The 23,244-nt window shown below is 34.1% G+C and overlaps 1 protein-coding gene across 1 annotated transcript in view; it reads left to right on the top strand.

Moving 5' to 3' along the window:
• KCNH7 (potassium voltage-gated channel subfamily H member 7) overlaps positions 1-23,244 on the top strand; it is a gene marked incomplete at both ends in the record, with an annotated part of 209,425 nt that overhangs the window by 146,277 nt on the left and 39,904 nt on the right. The window contains 2 exons of the mRNA XM_079539152.1: positions 107-321; positions 20,274-20,699. Coding sequence (XP_079395278.1) covers positions 107-321; positions 20,274-20,699 — 641 coding nt within the window. The remainder of the gene's footprint in view (positions 1-106; positions 322-20,273; positions 20,700-23,244) is intronic.

Here is a 23,244-nt window from a genome sequence, read left to right as displayed (position 1 = left end):
CTCTTGTTTATTTTGGAATTATGACATCTTGATATTCATTAATTGTACAATGTTAACTTACTTCAGTGTATTTCTCAAAGACTAAATAAGTCATCTGATTTTTCAGGGCCTTTTAATCATATCAAATCGAGTCTGTTGGGATCCACATCGGATTCAAATCTCAACAAGTACAGCACAATCAACAGAATTCCTCAACTCACTCTGAACTTTTCAGATATCAAAAATGAAAAAAAATCTTCATCTTCTCCTTCTTCGGAGAAAGCAATTATTGCACCTAAGGTGAAAGATCGAACGCACAATGTAACAGAGAAGGTTACCCAGGTAAGGTACTACTCATTATTTGAGTTAATTTTCAGTTTTACAAAGTTGATTACAGGTGTTTTAGGTCTCTCTACCTTTTTCACAAATAGTTTGGATTTTCTTGGAAGGTTTGTCTTACTTCATCTGTAATTTATTTTCTCAAGGTAGTTTACGGTATTTGATGATTCTGCTTAAAATCTGCTAAAAAGATATTATGCTCTGAATAGAATAAACTATTCAAAGGTTTTAGCTATCTAGTTTTCAATTGGGAAAAGCTGTGCTAAGTATCAGGTGTCCCAAGGAAGTCTATTAATTTTTGTGATTCATGCTAGCAAAAACTATTGGTTTCATTCTCCTTTCTTAATTTTGTGGATCATTGATTAGTGTAAGACACAATATGATAACAAATTGTGTCTGTGCTACTGATGTGCGTATCATAGTTTTGTCTTGTAATTTCTGCACCTGGCCTTTGTTTTTTAATAATAATGTAATATAATAATATATATTGTATTTAATATACATAATATAACAATAAATATTATGTATTTTAAATATTATACAATATAGAATAAACATATATATTACATACAATATAATATAATAATAATGCCTTTTCCTGTGGGCAGCTTTTCCATATGAGTACATCAAAAAGGTTGACAAAATGAGAGCAGATACCTTATGTCATCCTTGGGAATGAGGCACACAACCAAATATGAAAACAATTCAAGATAATGTTGTTTTGATGAACATTTAATTTAGCAAGATATGCTTGTGCTGATGCATATCAATAGATAAGTTTAAAGTCTAGCATACTGAATTGTGCCATTTCTACACCTGCTTCTTGTGCAGAAGGTTAGAATTCATGATCACAATACACAACTGGAAAGATTTTACATTTCTAAGTCAGTGTTTCTTGAGCAGGGATATCTCAGTGTGCTAGCTCACTCATGCAAAGAAAGGGATTGCACATGATCCTGATAGGAAATGTGAGACGGATGAGGACTTCTTTTCTGCCTTTTTGTCCTTGTCCGTTAGTGAGGATAAGGGCCAGTATACAGGTTTTTTTGTGTGCAAACAACATGAATACTGTTTACACACATATGTACACTGTGCATTTTACAGGTATGTTTATTAAGGAAACTGCAGTATGAAACCACAGTCTCAAATGATCTCATTAAAGTATAATATTCACATGAATACATTATGTTGTGACTGGCCGTCCTGGACCTACAGAAACAAACTCTGTGGAATCTAGTGTTCAGTTGTTAGTTTGTGCAAAGATCTTCACAGTAAAGCAGTATGCTATTCACCGTTTTATGAATTTTTCAATCTGTTAGCTTTCTGAGGTACAGAGAAAAACATACATGTACTGCTGTTCATTTCCAGATAGTAGTTTGCAGGAGTAAACTTCTATTCTTTAGGCAAACAAAGGAGCCAATAGTTATATCAGTATATTTGTTTATTAATTAAATTAAAATATTACAATTATATTTAGTGTCTATTAGGTACAGACTTCCTTGGAAAACCTAATTCAACTTTGCCTCATAGAGTCAAATTCCAGAGGTTTATATTGCATGAATATCACAGTTACTGATGTCCTCTGATATGCCCAATGGGTAGAACATTCTGGGGATATAACAGGAGATCTGGAACAGTTCTGTGTGAGCTAGGCTCCAAATTTCATCACTTGTTAATAAGCTGTTAGGATATAGGCAAAAGATATAAGGGATAGATATTTGATTGAATACCTAAATTTCAACCAAATCTTTAGAGGCTTGATCATAAGTGATTTTAAGCAAATTGTTGAAGACCATAGAGGGACTTCCAGCTCTTTATTCACTACATGGCTGAAATATTACCTTCCAAAATTTCTCGTTGCTACATCTGTGAAAGATAGTTTTGCCTTATACATTTTAAGGAACATTTCTACAGATCACTTTGCTAGAATCTAGAAGAAGGAAGTAATAAACTCCAGCACAATAGGTAGCAAAGAGCTAGAGGAGAAAATAAATGATGAGAATGAGCATATTTCTTCAGCCTAAGAGACATACAGCACTCTCTGAAGGTAACAGTCTTCAGCTAAACTGAGATTCAATTTTACATTTGTATTGTATGAAGATTAGCAAGGACAGTGGCCTCGGTGGTGATGGGATGGTGGCTGGACTAGATGATCTTAAAGATCTTTTCCAGCCCTAATGATTCTATGACAGGCTACCAGTATGGAAGGTCCTTTAAAAAATGGTGAGATGCAACATTCTTTATCCAGAAGTCTCTGTAAGCACAGGGTCATCCCTTGAGAGTCCATCCACTCACAGACTGAAGGAGGTTAGAGGTGCTTTATATTAGAATACAGGTAGAAATTCCATCTGAAAAATTTTGCCTAAAATATCTTTCAACTTACTACTAACCTGCCTTCCCCAAACCAGACTGCATATTCTCTACATTGCTTCTATGCCTGATAGTTTCTTCTACTCCCTGTGACAGATACAAAAATGAATGTATTGTACACCTTCCTAGAGAAACAGAGATAGAAGCTCTATCAGTTCTATCTTGAGATCAGTTAGTGCCTAAAATGTAATTGGATTTTTATCTTTCATATATTTTGTCTGTGATAGCCAATGTGAACCAACAACCATTGTACTTTCTCCATTGATTAGTTGTGAAAGATTTAATCTCTTCCAGATCCATTTTGATATGTTTTTAATTATTAATTGCAGTTATACATAGAAATCTCTTCAAAGATAATATGGCAAAAAGTCAAATTACATTACAAAGACTAATTTTTAAAAGTTATGTAAGCATGAGTCAAGCTTTATTGGTTATTTCAAAATTCTGACTGGATGATTCGTGCCATACTGCCAAGTTTATATCTAATAGTGAAACTGTTATGGGGAAAAAAATCTGTTTATTCTCAAAACAATGTCATATTGTTAAGTTTATATTATAACAATTCCAATTCATCTAAAACTTCCAGGAACACTGATAAGTACATTTAAAATTAAATTTGATTTCCACTATGTATCATGTTGGCACAGTCATCTGATATGTAAATCTGTGAAGCAGCATCAGAAATCCACAGAGGACATTGTGACCAATTGAATCTATAGGTCAGTATTGGGTGGGGGGGAAGAAAAAAAAAAAGCAAATGACTGTAAAATGGCCATGCTAAGTTAAAAGGTCAACTTTAATCAGAGCAGGGAGATTTTAAAATAGTCTTCCAATAGAAGTTACAGCAGGAATTCCAAATATCTTTAGACAGGGCTTGAGAAATGTAGTAAAGGAATAGATAACATGATGTGATTTTCTGTGATTGCAGAACTGAGTGACATGGAACTGCATGTCTAGTCACATATGCCACCATTCCATGCGGTTTTTCACCCTCTTCTTTCCTCAGCTTTGCAGGGAAATTCATTCTTGCTGCTGTAACCTGACATTTTTACTACTGTGATTTCTTTCACTGTCTACAATTATAATACAAACATATGCACTCTGGTACCACATTGATGTATCACTGAGCCTCATGGTTGTATCACTGCACTCTGGATTCTCTGTAAAGTCTCAGTAATAGCAAACCAAGTCTCAATATCTTACGATTCAAAAATGAGTTCCCTTTCCAGAGATAACTGGAATTATTTATTTCAATAAGTATTGGAATGTATTATTTCAATCATATTCACAATTTAGAGAAGGAATTTAAGTAGAAAAGGTAGCTAAGAAGGAGCAGATAGCACCAAGCTGCTTGCACAAGAAACAGTAATCGTCATTCTGTTTAGAGGGATGGATATACATTTTGAGAAAGCATTTGAGGAGGAGACATGGTTTAGCAAGTGAGATTTTATTGTAATAAATTAGGACCAGAAAAAAAAGTTTAGAAAAAACTTTCAAAAGGAACTGAAGCTGTGGGATAGTGGTTGATCTTGAGTTAAAAATAGATGGAGAAAATGAGATTTCATTGTAGAATTTCTTAATAAATAAATAAAATTCTCCATATCATACATTTTAAGTAATGTGATAAGTAAATCTAATTGAAAAGAGCTAGGTTGTAAATTCTATTGTCAGGACCCTTCAAATTTTGTTTTACTACTTATTAGTATTCAGGACATTATGTAGACATTAAGACTGAGGCACCATATAGCTAGTAACATTTCTGTCACATACTTCACTGCAAGCCATATAGTAACTGCAATTTTAATCTCTTCATAATGTCTAGAATGTCCTTTGGCTTAGCTGATTAAAACTCCCTGTGTAATGCATAGAACCATCATTTCTGCATAACATTGACTTATGTGAATAGCTCAGCAATAGCTTCCACATAGTCATTATTGAATAATTGGCTTTATGTCTCAGTGTAGATATCTGTCACTAAAATTAGTTACGTTTCCCTTCCACTTTACTGAAATTTTTTTTCGATGTTTCACATTAGAATTTCTGGAAATGCTAAGCTAGGCTATCTTCTAGAACTTACTTTTTTTTCATGACTCACTTCTTGATGGTCTGTTCAGGCAGGCAATCCAGTTTCTGAACTTTTTTGCACTGACAGGTTTAGATGGGGTCCTGACAGTGATTGCTAGAAAAAGACAAGTCTTCCCAGAGGCACAGAAAATAGACTTTTTATTGAAGAAATCAGTGGGGCAAAAAAAAAAAAATTGACATCTATGTCTTAACATTTTTGATGAGTTTCTAAAGGGGACTTTTGCCTCTAAATTATAGCATGTAGGGAACCAACAGTAAGCAATTTTAGCTTCTTTTTTAAACTTTAAGTCCTATTACCCATTCAGTTCATGCTGATATGTGGCTCCAAAGTTGAGAAATCTGTTGTGAATGGACTGAGAATGGCATGAAGATTATGTTAGTCTGTATCCATAATTCTTCTCAGAGAAGAAAGAATTCCTGAATATCCACATACCAATAGTGGCAACAAGCAATTTACAGTTAAAAACCATGTAAATTACAGATCCTTTAATTGTGTTATTTAAGCAAGACTGTTTTGTGGGCCCTGATCATTAATGCTAAGACAGACTATTGGTACCCAGAAGTTAAGCAGTCTGTTCTGGTTGAAAGTGTACCAATATATATCTATTTTTTATGATTTGACACAATAATTGAGTTATAGGAAAGTAGAGCCATAATCTTCAAATTTTTGTAGATACCATTTTTCAAAACCATCCTCCTACCTGAAATGCATCCTAATTTTTTACATGGTTGATCAAATGATTTGTACCTTAATTAGATACACAGTTGATTTGCATTTGGGATTTAAGAGAGATGCACTAACAGATTGTGGGAAGTTTAGATCTAGCCTGATAAAGGAAGGAAGAGTACTAGAGACCTTCCCGATAGTAGGGAATGATAACAGAGACCCAGAAAGGGTACTCCTTGATCCGAAAGACATCACACACCTGATAGATTGTGCAGAGAAACAGGAATTGAAATCACTCCTCGCTTTAAATGCATTAGAAGTCCTGACAGCATCAGGCCTTCTCTTTCAGCATGTAACAAATCTGATGTGCATGGTGCTTAAGCCAGTGCAGTATGCACTGTGGGCATCAGAATGGGTTCCCTTCATGGACAGGTGGCCAGATTGAGGCCTGGAGAACAAGCAATTTCATACGGTTGGTTTGTGAGAGCAATGCTCTCAAGGCTTGAGATATCTGCCTTGATATTAAACAGACGTTTGTTATTCTTGAGGTACATTCCAACAGGTACCTGAGACAATGTTGGTATGTATTGGGCACAGATAGTGCCACTAGAGCTATCAGCAATCACTCTAATCTCTAATCTCTCTGTCTATAACCTTACTAGTATTGTAGGATGTGGCTTTAATTATTAAGTGTCGGCGACATCACATCAGTTCTTGCAGGATAATTACGCAGTGATTAAAGACCTATCACCTACTCCAAGTGGGATGAATCTCGCTTTGGCTTACCAAGGAAGGAACTTGGTAAGGAAGCTTTTGCAACATGACGACCTGCACCAGTTGCTGAAACATGTAAGAGATAATGGACAGAAAACCTTGATCACCATTCACCATGACACAGAAGAGATACATCATGTCCTAGAGAGAGTAAAGAAGGACGGAGAACACCACTGATGGCAAGTGCTTCTGGGATGGTCCACCAAAGCGACGGGAATGTTTAACTCTGTTTAACTCTATTCTGTATTCAGTTATAGTTGTATTAGGTCTAACATTAATATGCTTTACGCTTATAGTCATATTATATATAGGCATATAGGTATATTACATTTATAAGTATGGTTTAAGACATTAGGGTAGGATTATTTGGCAAATCGCGATGTGACGGGGCAAAAGGCTTAACCGAGAGGACAATGGCATGTATAGGCGCAATGCGGGGATTTCGGGTTGTACGCGGTTAGGGTCCTCTCGAGTTGTAGTAGATTTGCTTGAGCTTAGGGAGGGGGAGATGTAGTTAACAAAATACGCAAGTTAGAGATGTAGTCAACGAAATACAAGCGGGGGCTGTCAAGGTCACCAGCGTAACCAGGCGTAGTCTGTGTGGGCCCCCTTGCGTGGCTAGCGAATACGTGAAAGGGGGGCTGTAACAGTCATCAGGCTCTGCGGGGGCTCCTTGACTCATGAGAAACCATGATGAGACATGGCAAGACAAGACATGCCACACGTCTATTGGGCACAGATAACCGTAGCAAGGGTGATTGGTAGCACAGTGATATAAGGGACAACTATAAGAAGAGTGTGTTGCTTGCAGTAAGTGCCATTTTACCATTCACCACATTGGTGTGCACCGAGGTAGATGGACAGACCGATGAGTCCCTAACGATAGCGAACACCTGTATGAAGCCTCTGCAGGCGGAAGGCTTCACAGTTGACTGTAAGACTGTTCTGATTTGCAGACATGCTGGACACTCACAGCTTTTCTTAAAGTGGAGCTCTCAGTATATGGTGGATCACACAAGAAGAGATGGACCTTGTAGTTTTAGAATAAATTGTCATTTAGAAGGCACAGCTGAAAAAAAAAATCAGAATGTTATTGTGATGACAAAATCAACATACCCCAGTGTGGTGTAGTAATTCATATCTATCAAAGATGTCACCAAAATTCAAGAATAAACTCTTTTGTATTAGAACAAGAAGTTATACATAGTGCATAGAAACAGAAAATAAAGCCCTCGTTTTGATCAATTTTAGAAAAAATTAGAAAACATTTTACACAATTTAGAAAACTAGAAAACATTTTTATTGAAGCAACTGCTATTGAATTAAGTAAAAAATGGCCAAGCTAATTACAGATTTACAGCAATTGTGAATGATAATACATTCTTTGAAGGTGATTGTTTCCACTAAAGCCCCATGTATTACCTGAATAGGCTAAGACATCAAAACCAACAGTGTTTTGCGAAGATTTCACAACATATCGTGGAAATGGAGCAGTCAGAAAGCCCAGCTGCTTTGAAGTATGTAACCTGGAATCATCCTTAATTAGTCCTAGTCATTCCCCTAAGATCTACCCTTCCGAGGAAGGGAATGCCTGATTTTGCTGTCAAGAAAAGGTATTCGGTATCTTTATGAATTAATAATTTCAAGTAATCAGTATTTTGTATGAGCTCTTTGTTGTTTGGCCTTGAGCCAAATACTAGGAGATCTGTTCTGTGATGCTAACATGGAATGGGTTATATGTTTTTTGTTTTTATAAATAGTGATTTTTTTTTCAAGATCAATATTCTTCTTTTTGATGCTTGTATATGACAGAAAATAGGTACAGGTTTTCAGACTGTACTGTAGTTGATTCTGAATAGAATGAGTGTGTGGAGGTATGTAAGAACTAAGTAAATGAGACTGAAAAACAAGATGTAGACAGAATTTTGGCAAACCTCATTTCTCCAGAACAAAGAAACGTTCCATGATGTATTGACCTTGGAAATTTTTAAACTTGGCAACTTAATCCATGAAAACCAAGAGTTTTGGCACCTATTATGAACTGCAAGAAGTCGGGCCTCTGCTTATCCTCTGACAAGACCCAATGAGATCCAGCAAAGTGGCAGAGTCCTCTGATCCACCTGGCATGCATTGCCTGAAATATGCTTTTAAGTATGCAGTTACTGCTGCTATAAAACAGCTATGAAACAAGTCAGTCTTTTACATAACCTTAGAACTGTACAAAAACGTAGTGTGGAAGAGACCTCTAGAGGCCATCCAAACCAGCCTCCTACACGAAACAAAAATAACTTCAATTAGGCCAGAGTTAAGTGGTTACTATGCTAACTCAACTCAGGAAACACTTTCTATGTTTAGGCTGAATAAGCATATATTTTCCCAGAGAAAATCACTGAGTGATAGACAGCAATAGCAACTAATGTGTGGAAAGAGGGAGGAAAGAAGGCAGAAAACTGGATTTCATGGACCAGAAAAAGCTGGCATTTTACAAGGAACACTACTTGTGTAGCTAACATTTAGAGGCAGTCCTGAGTTGTATTTCCAGATAATTTTGCCTGTTAAAAAAAATCTTAGACTGTTAAAAAAATTCTTAGAAATAACCTTGAGCACTTGGATCTCAGCCTCAGGACTCTGAGTGCTCTAACCTTAAACAGCCTTGGGTTCTCAACTCTTTTCTGGTGCCAGACACCTCACAAATGCAGCTAACAATTTAATACCATTTTTTTGCTAGCAACATATTTCCCTTTTAGTGTAATACTGGTTCAAAGACAAACTGAAATATTGGTAGATAATTTGAAAGATAACATTCAAGGAAACAGTTATGTTCCCACACATGACTGACAAAAGAAACTGATGAATAAACTGAACATTCTGGCAATTTGCAGATAGGTGATGGTAAATCTGGTGATAATTACAGGGCAGTTATCTTCTACTGCTGAAACCATGTGATCTTAAGCATATAAGGGAAAAACAGTAGAAAGGGTGTTTTTCTTTTGTCTCCAGTATGAGAGAAGAATATGGATTGGTTGGTGTTCACGTGTTGAAATCTGTGGAAAACAGTTTCTGTTTAGGGTTTGTTAGTGCTTGGAGTTTTTATCTTTAGATTAGAAAAAGTAAGAAAAAATAAATACCATTCAGCCCAATCAGCACAATGTGTGTGATGAATTCTCAATGACCTCAAAATAAATAAGGTCATGCTTCTCATCTGTAATCTGTCATATGCTAAAACTTGGATAATACTTTCAGCTTGTCACTGGTAACAGAACCAATAGAGAAAGTGGATACCTATAACAGTTCAGAAATAACGCTTTTTAAAAAAAGTGTGGAACACTCTTTAAATTATCTTTAAATATTAATAAAGTCAGAGCAAAGGAAGAATCTGCAACTATGTGTATAAATAAGAAAAATGAAGGTCATAGGGTTCCAAATATTTTATTTATGAAAGTGTGCTGATTAAGTAGCGTGCTAATCAGTGTGATCATATGCAGTTGCGATGCATTTACTGAGCTTTATGAATGATATAGGTGATGCTAAGAAATGAAATTAGTGAAGATTTTACTCACTAATATAAAATATATCTAGAGATATAAATCTCTAGATGACTTTTACTAAAAGTGCCTTAATCAGGCCATCTACACTTTGTGTGGAACTGTACTGTACTAAAAAATACAAATCTAAGTGAAGCTGATTTTATGAATGTCTAGTTAATATTCATAGTGTTTAGAAAACATGCAGTTTTTTCTTCACAATACCAGCATAGACTTGAATTAGAGTTGTCTTTTTCTGAAAAGCTAAATAAGTCCTTCACTGAAACACATGGTAATATTCTCTTTAAGGTGATTTGTGTATTTTCAAGTATAAACTTTTATTCAAAAAAAGTATATTTTACACTAATGCAGTGTCTTTTCAAATATCAAAATTAAAGTAACAACTTCTTATTTAATAACTTGGAAACTGGCATGAACAGGTGTATACATCTCCATGCATAGCCTGTTTGGAATGCTTCTAATAGTAAATGAGAAACACAGCTTTTCACAGCTTTGCATTTTCTTCTAATTTAAGTATCCATCTTCTTTGAATATATTTCCCTTTCTAAATGAATTCTATTAATTATGAAGAAACCTACTTTCCTTTGAAACAAAAGAGCTACTGCATGTCACAGTCTTACATTTGTACCATTTTGTTCTGTTCAGGAAAGTTTAGTTTTATTGGGTTTGTAGGTGGGATAACAATGAAAGATTATAACTGAAGGAAATACCTTTTGCTGCAGCTTAGTCTCTAATGATGTTAGTTGCTGGACTTGGAATTGAGCAAGAAATCAGTGCCTGGGGCTCATGGTCATCTTGTAGAACTCGCTAGAGGCCAGCTAACTTGTTTTGACAAATTTTGTTAGAATAACATGCTGACTGCAGCTTCCTTCCAGATTTTCAAGCAAAGCTTAAAATATAAGTCACGTAAAGGGTGATTATTTTCAGATAAGCTATGCTTTTTTCTTTCTTTTTTATGTGTATGGTACCGAGCAAGCTAAGGAAACTGAAAAAGTGAGTGATCCATTCTGCAGTTTTAACACTGTGGTAAATTTTACAATGCATCTGGAAAACAAAAAATATTGGGAACAGTCAGTCTTACAGCCAGGCTTCAAGACATTTTTTTATTCCAGTTTATACTTTAAACCATGCATGTGATAACCTACAGTACCAAAAAGATTCCAGTATGTCCTTGGTTAAATCTTACGCTCTCCCAAACATGAGCTTTATTTAGCATTATGTAAATGGGGTAGTTCTAGTTACTTTTGAATCTCTGGTGTCATCCTAACACAATAGTTTTGTTAGAGCAGCAGAATGTATCCTCCTCCTAGTGTGTCATTCCATATTTCCTAAAACCAAAACATATTTTTAGATTGGAAGAGCAAAAAAAAAAAAAAAGTCTAACTTAATATCCAGCTACTGGTGGAGGAAAGGCATGTTTATCTGAGAGGTTCTTCATGGCTTTTTTCCTGTGACTGCTCTGCCACTTTCACTGTATAAACAGTATGAATTAAATGGATTGGTCTAGAAATTGGGGTTGTTCTTTTATGGGTTGGTTTTGCTACCAAGATATGATTGGTATGGTCACATTCAATTTCTCATGGCCAACTACATTTTGGTAGGGAATTTCTTGACAAAATTTGGTATAGATAATGTAGTAAAAAACTAGAAATGTTGTGAAAATTGAGACTTGGGCAGAATGGTAAGACAAAATATCTTCTTAAAATGAGTGATGCTGGCATTTGTTCATTCATCATAAATACCAGAGAGTCGTGAGGGAGAAAGACTGAATTTCTGAATGAAGCTTTTCCCAAGCCACCAGTTCAGTTTCAGTTGAAGTCAACTTTTTAACCTTTTGACTTTTTAAACAGTAGAAGATCTAATTACTAAATGCGAATTTTCTAGAAACTGAAGTTTGCTTATTTTTTGATTGTGCACCAAATAATTTTTCATAAAAATGAAGATTAAATTTAAATATGCATCTAAGAATAGATATCTTTTCTCCCTTTATACTCTGATCCTAAATGTTATGTTAACCAATACTGGGATCACAGAACAAAAGTAGAGCTTGTACCTGCTTCATCTTTATTACATGCACTTCAGATATTCTCTTACAGCATTTGTGCTCTTTTTTAACTGAATTGAAATGTTTGGCAACTATATAAAGGTACACTTTTTTTCTGAAATACATTAAGAGAGACGATAAAGCACAGGCACAAAATCTGCTTTGTTTCAATGTCATACCATGAGCTAACAGGAGAAAATATATTTTAGGTGTCTAAAAATCACAGTAATTTAAGCCTTTTTAAAATATATGACCCCTAATGTTTTCTTGTTCAGACATATAAATGCTTGTTCAAAACTTGCTGGATATTTTGCCAAAAGAGCAATGAACAGCTCACAAACTCTTTAGCATTTTGAAGTGGTGTATTTTCTATCTTCTGTAATAATACTACTTCACTTCTTGGAGAATTCATGAAGAGCCTTACACAACTTTTAATAAATATTCAGGCATCAATGTTTGTAAAAAATAGCTGCCAATAACTCCTTTTGTAATCTGCAAATCACAATTATTTAAGTATCAGTAAAGCATACTCAAAATCTACATATTTCTGTGTTGCACTGATGATGCACTACCCACCCGGTAATTGAATACCAAGTGGCAGGAAGAGCCTCTGAAGTTTAATATCTTAAAGCCATTTCTTAATTTTTCATGGAAAATAATGGATAGAAAATGAACTATAAAAATACTTCCTCTCTTTTAATATCTATATTTATGAGAAAATGAATGATAAGTTAAAGGTAGTGAGTTTTCTAAACTATTATATATGTTCAAGTTCAGTGAAGTAGTTTTCTTTGTCAGCAACATCTACAAGTATATTAATTCCATCAAACACTCAGTACTCCCAAGATGTCCCAGTTCTCTCAAATTTCCAGTAGGATTTGAAAGTATTTATCAGGAAGAATGCTACCTTGTCAAATAGAGACTAACTGGAACACATTTTGGGGGGAATCTTTGTGAATCTTTAAGAGTCAGAACAGTTCGGAGATTCTCTTCACATAATAGTCAACTTACTTGGTAATGACATGGCCTCTCTCTTTGTGTTGCATTGCTGTATCAGCTTAGATCTCAGACCTGCAATTATATTCTAGGGATGTCAGTCTTTGTGGATACCAGTACATCTCTATAAAATAAGCACTAGTGAGGACCTGGCAGTTTTCCAGTACAGTTTTACAGCACTGTAATTGCAAGGCACCAATCCAGTTGCTGTACACAGCTAAGTCATGTCAGTAGTGGATACATACATTGCATGGATGTGGGCTTCAGGCATGGGATCAGATCTTAAATTTGATCTGTTTTATCACGTATTTTAGATGACATGCCATGAAATATTATTTAAAAATCTAAACACCATGCTCATAAGTATAATGAAATATATTTTAATGACAATCTTATGTAGAAAATGTGAAAAGCAGAGGAGAAAGCTGTATAGAGAGATCATTTCATACTTCTAAAAACTGTAAAATACAATTTTTGGATACACAAAGATGTTGTGAAAGCTTTTCTGTAGTTCCTGCGCATTGGTATGTATCAACCCCCCTTTATAATTATGCATCCTAATCTATATATTTGTTTCATTCTTTAAAAACATCTTAAAAATCTTCCAAATTTAGCTCAAATGCAAGTGGTTATTGCAATGTCATTGACATTGAACCTTTGAATCATTGGCGAAGAACCATGTAAAACCGTTTTGGCATTCTATTACTTGTTCAATGTTGTTTCCTGAAAGCATTCTTAGCAAGGATTGGAAAAGCTCTTCCTGCTTGGAGGAACTCATCTATCGAAATATGTATATTTTGAAGTAGGCTTCCATTTGATAAGGCTTGCAGCTACAGCTGCATATGTTGCAAACATAAAAGTGCTGGAAAAATTAGAGGAATTAGAGAACCAGAAGGCAGGTGCAGGCAGCAAACTCCTATGTAGGCAGAAAATATTCACCTACACTTGTAATTGGAAATGTTATAAATATGTAACTGAACTAAACTACCTAAGGCAGACAGAACAATTTAATTGGTGAAAATTGAATAGTGAAAGCAACAGTATTACACTCACAGGTGCTCAAGAGCTGTCTATGATGATGTCAGTTGCTATTCTTTTTTAATTTTCCAAAATCAAAATAGCAATCTTATGATAATTAGAATTATAATTCAGTTAAAATTTTTCCTTTTCTTAAATTTAACAATAATAAGCAGTATTAAATTTCAACTTCTCTGAAATTGCTTGGAATTTATTATGAAAATTTCTAACACCAGATCAGATAGATTCCAAGGACCGTCAAAACTTACCCATTTTTACTTTTCCTATTATCTCATTGTCTCTGAAACTGCAAATCCAGCCACATGTTGATTTACTGAATATCCAAAAAACTTTTCAGAAAAAGTCTGCCTTTTGTTAACTCAAATGGCTTAATTTAGTAGCATTTAAAAACAATCTGACTTCTGAAACAAAATATCTCAAAACTTAAATAAGCTTTGAGTTTTTTCAGACATTAATTTGGCATTTCATTGCCTACCTAAAATTACGCTTACTCTTGCAGAATATGTGGGCGTAGTCTAAAAGCAAAACAAAACTATTGTGCTATTTCTAATGGCAAAAAAAAAAAAAAACTACCAACATTGAGTCCATTGTTTAAATTAGGAAGATTTATTACCTCTTGTAACTGAAGTTCTCAAATGGGAATCATAGGGCAAGCAAGGACAACCCGTATTTTCACAGTGCACCAGATATTGCTTAACAAAAGCTTAACTTTAAAAATATGAGGCCATTAAACATTCTATGATAATACCTCACAGGTATGCTTCAAACTGTCTAATAGAGAATGGTAAATATCAACATTATATTCTAAGTACCATGCTATAAGATTTTAAAACATTTAAAAGAGACAAGTTCACTTAAATTTAAGTTCCATTAAAACAGGAAGAAAATTAACATTTCCCATTATCAGTGTTTCTTAAGATGTTCTTTAATAGATATCCTTGAAGAATATACTAAAATGTCTTTTAATACGGATGTGGGAAAGTAGAATATAAAGCTGGATTTCACTTCAAATGAAAAGCTCTTCAAATTTCTTTCAGTAATGGCATAATCTTATTAGTTGTTCATGTCAGCATCAAGGGAGACAATCATTCAGAAAACTGAAATATGAAAGACTGTAACAATCTTGTGGGGAATTAGATGATGCCTGTCATCAGCAAGCACATGTTGATTTAATTTCCCTTTACTCAATAATGCTTGTGTAACATTTATTTTTAGGTCTTTTTAGATTCAAAGATCTCTTCATGATGTCCAATTTGTAGAAATCTCATGATAATATTATGAATAGGGAAGAAAAGAGTAAAGATGTCCTTGCTAGTTATAGCTTAGTAGCTTCAGTAGAACTGTTACACAAGAGAACTGAGAGCCAGCTGAGGTTACATTAAAAGAAGAGAGTTCCACAAACCTGATAAAATATCCAATGTGTAATCATATCCTCCTCTGTAGCTGAAATAATACTGCTTTATTTTTTGAACTGTAATGTCATTCAGATTTAAGGTTTATGGTCATGATAAAAGTGTTTTTTTATTGGGGCTTTATTGGCTTTGTTTGTATATGCTCCGTTATTTTTTCTTATTTCTTTGTTTTGTTTTCCAATTTTCTGGAAAATGAGTTAGTGTAAAGTGTACTCATATAAACATGAGCTCAAAGCTATATGTTAAAGGAAGAGATTGTACTTAAGGTTGGAGTTTTTGGATTACAGTGGTAACATTCATTCTGCACCATGAACTGCATCAGAGAGCAAACAGGAAGAGTAGCTTTACTTGAACTTAGAAGATGCTACTAAATTTTATAGTCACAAACCACTGAAAATATTGTTTAATCCAAACAGATTTCCATTTTCTGTGAAATTACTTATAGGACATTGAGATTTATTTGATCAAATAACCTGTAGGAGCCTTCTATAACAATAAGAAAAATATTAATTTTCTTATGATACCTCTTTATTTGTTCTTTAAGAAAGAGTGTTTTATATTCCATTACTGCAGTTATCTTGTTACACTCAGATAGTGAGTGTGTTATTTTGGCTTTCTATTTCAACCTTGAATTGCTGTGTTTGGATTAGAAGATCTGAAAAGTCCCAAATTTTTCTTAGTTCTTTCCCTTATTTTTAAGTAGCAAAGATAGTGCAAATAATAGAATTATTTTGGTTCTATTATCAGGTTTTTTACATTTTTGTGTAAATGTTACATGTTGGCTATACCAAGATATAAGATATTTTATATCTTTAATATGCTTCCTACAGTGGAGAATTTTGAAGTGTCTTCAGTTTTTTTGTAGAATAATAATATTAAAATCTCAGCATACTTGAACTTAACATTTGATAGATTTGCTACAGATTCCCTGATTTAAAGATGCAGGAACATTGTCCATTCTTTGGTCAGAGCTGTATGCTTCACAATGGACTGAGTTCAGTGAGTTATTGGCAAAATACATATATATTTTCATTTTATATTGTGTTTCCTGGAAATAAACTATTTTAACATTTTATTTCATATCAGCGTGGACTGATACTATCTTCCATAGTTTCACAGATGGTATTTTATCAGAGGGATAAATATTAAACATATTAAAGTTTTCAAGTAATGTAGGACTATGAAGTTTGTTAAAATAAGAGGTGCTATATAAGATGTAACCTTGTTAGTGAAGTTTCACTTTATCTGTGGCAAAAGTAATAGTAACATAACAGTATCTAGTACTGAATAGATCTATATAATGTTAAATATGTAAATTTAACAGTTCATTTCAGACATAATTTGTCCTTAGACATAGGAAATTATCTTTCTGAAAAGCTAATATATTAAGCTTTGTGCTCATCAACCTTCCACATATCTCTGTATACCTCTATTTTATAACTTCCATTTTCTTGTATTTTTGTTCCCCTGTGTATCTTTTATTTTGTTACCTGGAAACATTGCCCCCTCTGATCATATTTTCCAGATGTGTATTAGCTCTATGATGAGAGGTTTTACCTAGTCTGCAGATGTGCTCTGTATTGCTTGTGCAAGTGTACTGCAATCATGTCTCTGCTGTCAGTTTGGAAATGCACAGCACAAAAATACTGTGATTTCTTAACGAAAGTGCTAAAGGTCCAATGCTTTCTGAATAAAATTCATATAGCTTCTGGCCTATGCTGTCAAATTATGCCCACAGAGTTCAGTTTGTCTTGAAAGCATCAGGCATCCTTCCTGGTTTCCACATTCATGGGCTTTATGTAGTGCTACAGTTGTTTGAAAAGTCATATGATAACACTTCATTATGCTTCCTCACAGGTGATGCTTTGATACCTAGGAAACCACACTGCATTTCTGCAGAATGATTTGACAGAAGCATTTCTTTAACAATTTGTAATGGATTATTATTTATTACTTCTGTTATGATTTATTAAATCTGTATTATGTGCCTTTATTTAGTTTCTAGTTCTTTGGTTTTTACTGTCAGCATTTGCATTCTTTAAGTTCAGATTGAAAGTGTCTCAGAAGACAATTCTCTTCTGTGTGATACAGAGCAATGCTGGCTTCTCACTGTCTCTTGACACTGTGCTGTTTGCATAATACATAATAAAAACAAAATTTTCATACAGAAAATAAAAATAAACTGAGCAATATCTCCATTAGGTTATAATATCAAAGTTAAAAAGAGGGAAGAACAAACATTTGTGCAAATTAATATTAAAAATAAAAAGAATAAACTAAATTTAGAAGAATTATAAATCATTGCCTCTACATAATAACTTCTGTAAATGATTTATGCTGATTATCTCTTTCAAGATGTTTTCAGTTTAGTAGATAAATATTCTCTCCACTGTCAGAAGTCAGAGAGGCTAAATGTCAACTTGCCTAACATCATTCAGAAAGTCAGTGGCAGAGACTAGACTATAATTCTCACATCATCTAATATTTTGCCTAATGTTTTACCTGCGTATTCTCTTTTATTAGGAAATTGAAAAGAGAAAAATCAAGTATTTCCCTGAGAAGTGTGAAATATTCTTGCTTCACATGATACTGCAGAGCCTGTAACAAGGCTTCCCTGCACAAAGCAGCTATTGACAGTGTGCTGTACTGCACATTGACCCATTTAGGCTCCTTGGTACTTCATCAAGAATCACTATACAAAACAGGGTCTTTTGAACATGATGTAGTGCAAGATCAATGTAGATTGGCCAACACCAGTATCCAGTGCTTGCAAGGGTGTCACACAAAAGCAAAATGACAAATTCATCTCATGTTCAGTCAGAAAATGACAAGAAACCCAGTAATGTCTTGTCTTTTCCGTATGTGTAATGGAGTTTTTTGTTTGAGAAAGTCCCATCTTTTCTCTCAATCCAGTAAATAAGTCATTACGTAATGACTGTTTGTATTTACTTTCCACTGCATGTAAGTAAGCAATGTAGAAACAAAGTTCTACGCCGCATTATGAACATGAAATTCACAACCATCATTTAGCCTCTTCTGTTGTGTCTAAGAAACCATAATGGAAAAGTTGGATCAGTTTCTGTTGTGATCGCTATTATATTTCTGTTCCCTCTTTTTGCCTGCTTTTTTTTTTTTTTTTAAAAAAGTGTTCCATTTTTCTATTTACCTCAATTTAAACCAGTCTAGAAATAAAACTTGAATGAGAATAGGAGCCAAGTTTCTGGAGAGTAAGTTCAATGTACATTATACAGTGCTTTGAAATGAAGCTAACTAGCTAGAATTTTCAAACTACAAGAAAAGTAAACTTTATTGCTCTTCTCTAGTTTGTTTCCTTTGTGATTTGAAAACCCAGCAGGAGGACACACATCAATTTTATAACTAACTTGGTACATATAGGGTGGTGGTATGTAAAAGTATTAAAAGTATTAAGTCTGCTTATGAGATTAAGCAATACCTCCTTTTCAGGTAGGTGTCTGCCAGTGTGTTTAATGTGTAGAAAAAAGAAAAATAAAATACTGCTACGTAAGTGCAAGTTCTAGTTACAAGATTAAAAAAAAAGAGTAATCTCTACCATCACTTCAACATGGTACTTAATGGCTTCTTGAAGATACTGTATAATCTTTTGAATGGCTTAATCATTTCTTTGTTTACAGCTAAAATGAGAAGAGTTGTTATTAACCCTGGCATTCTCACAACATTTTCAGGGTAGAACTTCACTGAATAAGTGCCACTGGGATTGCTAAGGATGGGATCTAAGGTTTATAAAACACTTGCTATTGGAAAGCTAAATAGAAAGAATGTGCTGACCCTTATAATTTTACAAGATTATGTTCAAGGAGCATGAAATTCCTCAATCTTGTGCAAATTGAAGTCTCTAATCCCAAGCTACTTACTGCTAAACAAAAGCAGAAAGTGTTGCTGACACTGCATTTCTCCTTCCAGTCATAATTTCATTTCAGCATTTTTATTCATTTTTGTTACTTTTGAAAGGTCTGATTTTTGTAAACATTTTTAATTAGCTGGGGGAGAAGAAATAAGTAGAAGTAACTGGTGAAAAATGGGCATATAATTTCTTGAATTATCACTTACTCAAATGCATAGTAACTGAAGGTTGTCACTGTCAAATGTTTGCTCATTGGTCTGTGTAAAATTAAGTGGTGATTTGAGTCCCATAGGATTAGGTTAGTTCTTTCAGTGCAGAAAGCAATAATTAGCATCATTGCTGACAGTCTGTGTAAGTAGGCCAAGCACTGAGTAGAGGAAAACAAACAAACAAAAAAAAACAACCTCATAGCTTACCTTCTTATCCTTAGAGGTTTTATTTCTTCATGTCAGACTTCAGTCAGACTGGAGTAGTAGCCAAAGGAAATTTGTTTTATCTTGTGCCCACTCTGTGCTTGTTCTTTCCAACAAAGCAAGCATTTCAACTTCAAGAGCCAGTAAATCAAGCAATCTGTACAAACATAATTTCCAAATAAAATTGCAATCCAACTTAGAAAACAAATAACAACAGATAACAAATCTACACTTGCAAAGGGATGATAAAAAGCTTTAGACATTGATGATGAAAGTTGAAGTGAAGCAAAAGGCAATACTTCTGTGGAATACCTTTGTTACACTTCTAGCTGTGCTATAACTATGGACTGAATAAGAACGTCGATGCATGAAAGTGGAGATAGCTCAAGGATGCTCATAGATCTTTAACTTCAATTTGTTTGCTAATAATTTTGTGATGAGTGTGGGCTCTTTTGGAGTGAATTTAAGCCAATGGTAATAGGCTTGCTTTGGGAGAAAACACTACACCACAGCAAGAAAAGTGTGTTACTGGCCGTGAACATGGTTATGGTGAATAAAGGAATTTGATGGCATCTTTAATTATGCAGATTTTAGATTTTATGGCCCAGTTATAGCACTTAGTGGGTGATGCAGGGAACAAGAATCAACCTACTGTGTAAAATTGTCAATTAATTTACTGGGTGTGGTAGATGTTATGAATTATTGACATGGTGTATTTCTTATTCTAGGTTCTGTCCTTAGGGGCTGATGTTCTACCGGAGTATAAACTCCAAACACCTCGCATCAACAAGTTTACTATATTGCACTATAGTCCTTTTAAAGCTGTCTGGGACTGGCTTATTTTGTTGCTGGTAATATACACCGCCATATTCACCCCTTATTCTGCTGCCTTCCTTCTGAATGATAGTGAGGAACGGAAGAGAAGAGAGTGCGGATATTCTTGCAGCCCACTGAATGTTGTAGACTTAATTGTGGATATTATGTTTATCATTGACATTCTAATCAACTTCAGAACAACATATGTAAACCAGAATGAAGAAGTGGTAAGTGACCCAGCAAAAATAGCAATTCACTACTTCAAAGGCTGGTTCCTAATTGACATGGTTGCTGCAATACCTTTTGACCTGCTGATTTTTGGCTCTGGCTCTGAAGAGGTAAGCTTTAGTAAATGAGAAATCTTAAATCTGAAGTTTTGACTTTACTACAATAATCTGTATATCCAAAAATATGTGTTTACTAATCATTTAGTAAGCTTTTTAGTAGTTCCTTCTTTTAAACTAAAGATAAAATTAAATCATTCTTAGTAAAGTAGTTCAGAATATTGTCTGTGTCAAGGAACGTTGTCCTGTCAATGTATTTCATTCACAGGAGAAAAAGTTGAATAACTCAACTAATGTTTTTCAATTAATCCATATTTGGTATTATCACTACAAATAATGAAATAAATATAATGTATGAAGGATTTGTTCTAATGCTTTTATTTTAGAATTTCTGCTCCTTTGATTTGGTTCTTGCTTTGTAAAAACTATCCATAAAGAATCTAAATGTTGTGTTGGTATTAACACAGTAAAATGAATGATCTCTATTCAAAATCTTTAGATCAGATGTCTAGTTTGTGTAAAACAGATCAGATGAAGTGTAAACTATGTGAAGTGAAGTACTATGAAGTGTTATTTGATAACAATTTACAAAATCATCAGGTTGTTGTTTATTTTACCAAGAACATGGTCTACCAAAAGAAGATTTGGGGTGAATCTTGCCAGATGACAGTCTAATAGACTGGCAGTCTAATGTGGCTAATGACTTCATTCAATCTGTAGAATGAGTTAATAAAGTGCTCAATATATGCATCTGAAAATTGCCCAAAGGTGCACGTAAGGCATACGTTGTATTCTGGTAGCCTGACCTAATTCCGCCTTCTTCCAAAGAATTTTTACTTAATTTAAGAAGATCTAAAGTTGTAACATATATTTTGATGAAAACTGAACTGATGGGTAGAGAGTTGTGTTTATTTCTTATTGTGATGTATAGAATACAGGGAAAAAAACAACAGCAAACCCAGCAAAATATGACTGTCTCTTTTCAAAGAGCAGACATCCATTTCTTAAAGAAACAGTTTTGCACATTACTGATATAAGGGAGAAAATTGTTTATTGAGCATGTATACATTTCATTAACTGAGGTAAGTTAAACCACTGAATTAATTAGCAATCTTATAATGAAATTTGATTGCATTCCTCTATGTCATGATATAAATAAGTCAAAAACTTTTTAATTTTTAAATTCATTTTTATTAAAACCATTTGAAACAATAAGTATTTTTATATCTGCCTCAGAAGTTTGAACTGAATTCTGAACGTGCGCTATCTATCCTCACAAGTGACATTTGAACCTACATATTTAAGAGTCAGTGAAAAAACAACTAGTGCATACGTAGAAGTACATAGAGTCCTGTGAGATCTTTAAGTCCTACAAAAAATCAGAAGTGCAATGAATATTAGTTGTGCTTTTCTTCATTTTTCTCAAAATTTATAAAATGAAAAAGTTTTCTTGTACTTCTGAATAAAATGATCTAATTCAGCAGACATGGAAATTAAATAATAACAGTCCAATCAATAGTGATATTCCTGCTGATTTAAACATGAGCATACACATTCAAGGTAAAATTACTCTCCAGAGTAATCTGGAGATACATAGTGTAATAGCATGCAGTGGAAGTAAATTTTGTTAAACGAATGCAGTAAGAGGAAAAAGTAATTAAAAAAAAAAAAACAAAAACCAACAGAGAATGCATTAATAATTCTCTTACCAGAAGAGAACTTTTCTGTACATATGAGACTAAAATGCTCAGAGATTCAAGAGAAATTTTGTTCACCTTTTGCTTTTACTATGAGTGGTAGATCTCAGTCTTTCAGGATTTTTTTCTGTAGTTTTGATGACATGCACACATAAAAGACAAATATTTTGACAGTACTTGGACCATATCATTCCCTTGCAAGAACAGTCATCGTCTTCTGATCACTAAGCACTCATTGCGGCCGAAAATTATGTTCAGTGAAGAGAAATGTGGAACAACATCAATTACAATGGGGACAAATTCCAAAACTCAGTGAAGGAGTGCTCATTGGATTTCACCCTGAGCATCATTCTCTACACCTCCCTTGCTACAGAAATCTTTAGCAATACAGTGCTAAATGCTGAAGTTTAAATGGACAGTTTTTAACATAAGATAAAATCAATGGTTAATAGCAAATAACTGCATTCCTGCAAATCACAAACATCAAAACATGGAATCTGGGATATAAATTATTGGACCATGTAATGAGTTTTTCCATATTACAGTGGTAAGTAATAAGTAATTGAACAGTTATCAGGAAAAAGTTTGTTTACCTAACCAGTAATACAGACATTATGAACAGTTAATCATGCCATAATGAATTCTCTCTTTTATTCATGATATTGAACATGCCAGTCACTTTTGCTAAGCTGCTACGTACTATAGTTTTCCTTCCTATACTGCTAACTGTAACATTTCCACAGTAATCCCTTTTGAGAGTTTAGTGAGAGGAAGAAAATGTAAAACTGTTAGAATGAAGCCTTTTTCATTTAATAGATTTTTTTCAGTCATGAGAGTTATCTCTTTTATGAAAAAGCTATTTTTTGTTACCTGGAAATTCTTCAGAAAAGATCCCCTATGAA

This window comes from Tetrao urogallus, assembly GCF_951394365.1.
Source record: "Tetrao urogallus genome assembly, chromosome: 8".
NCBI classification, from domain to species: domain Eukaryota; kingdom Metazoa; phylum Chordata; class Aves; order Galliformes; family Phasianidae; genus Tetrao; species Tetrao urogallus.
Note: the sequence above shows the minus strand (reverse complement) of the source record. Positions and strands in the feature narration are given on the sequence as shown.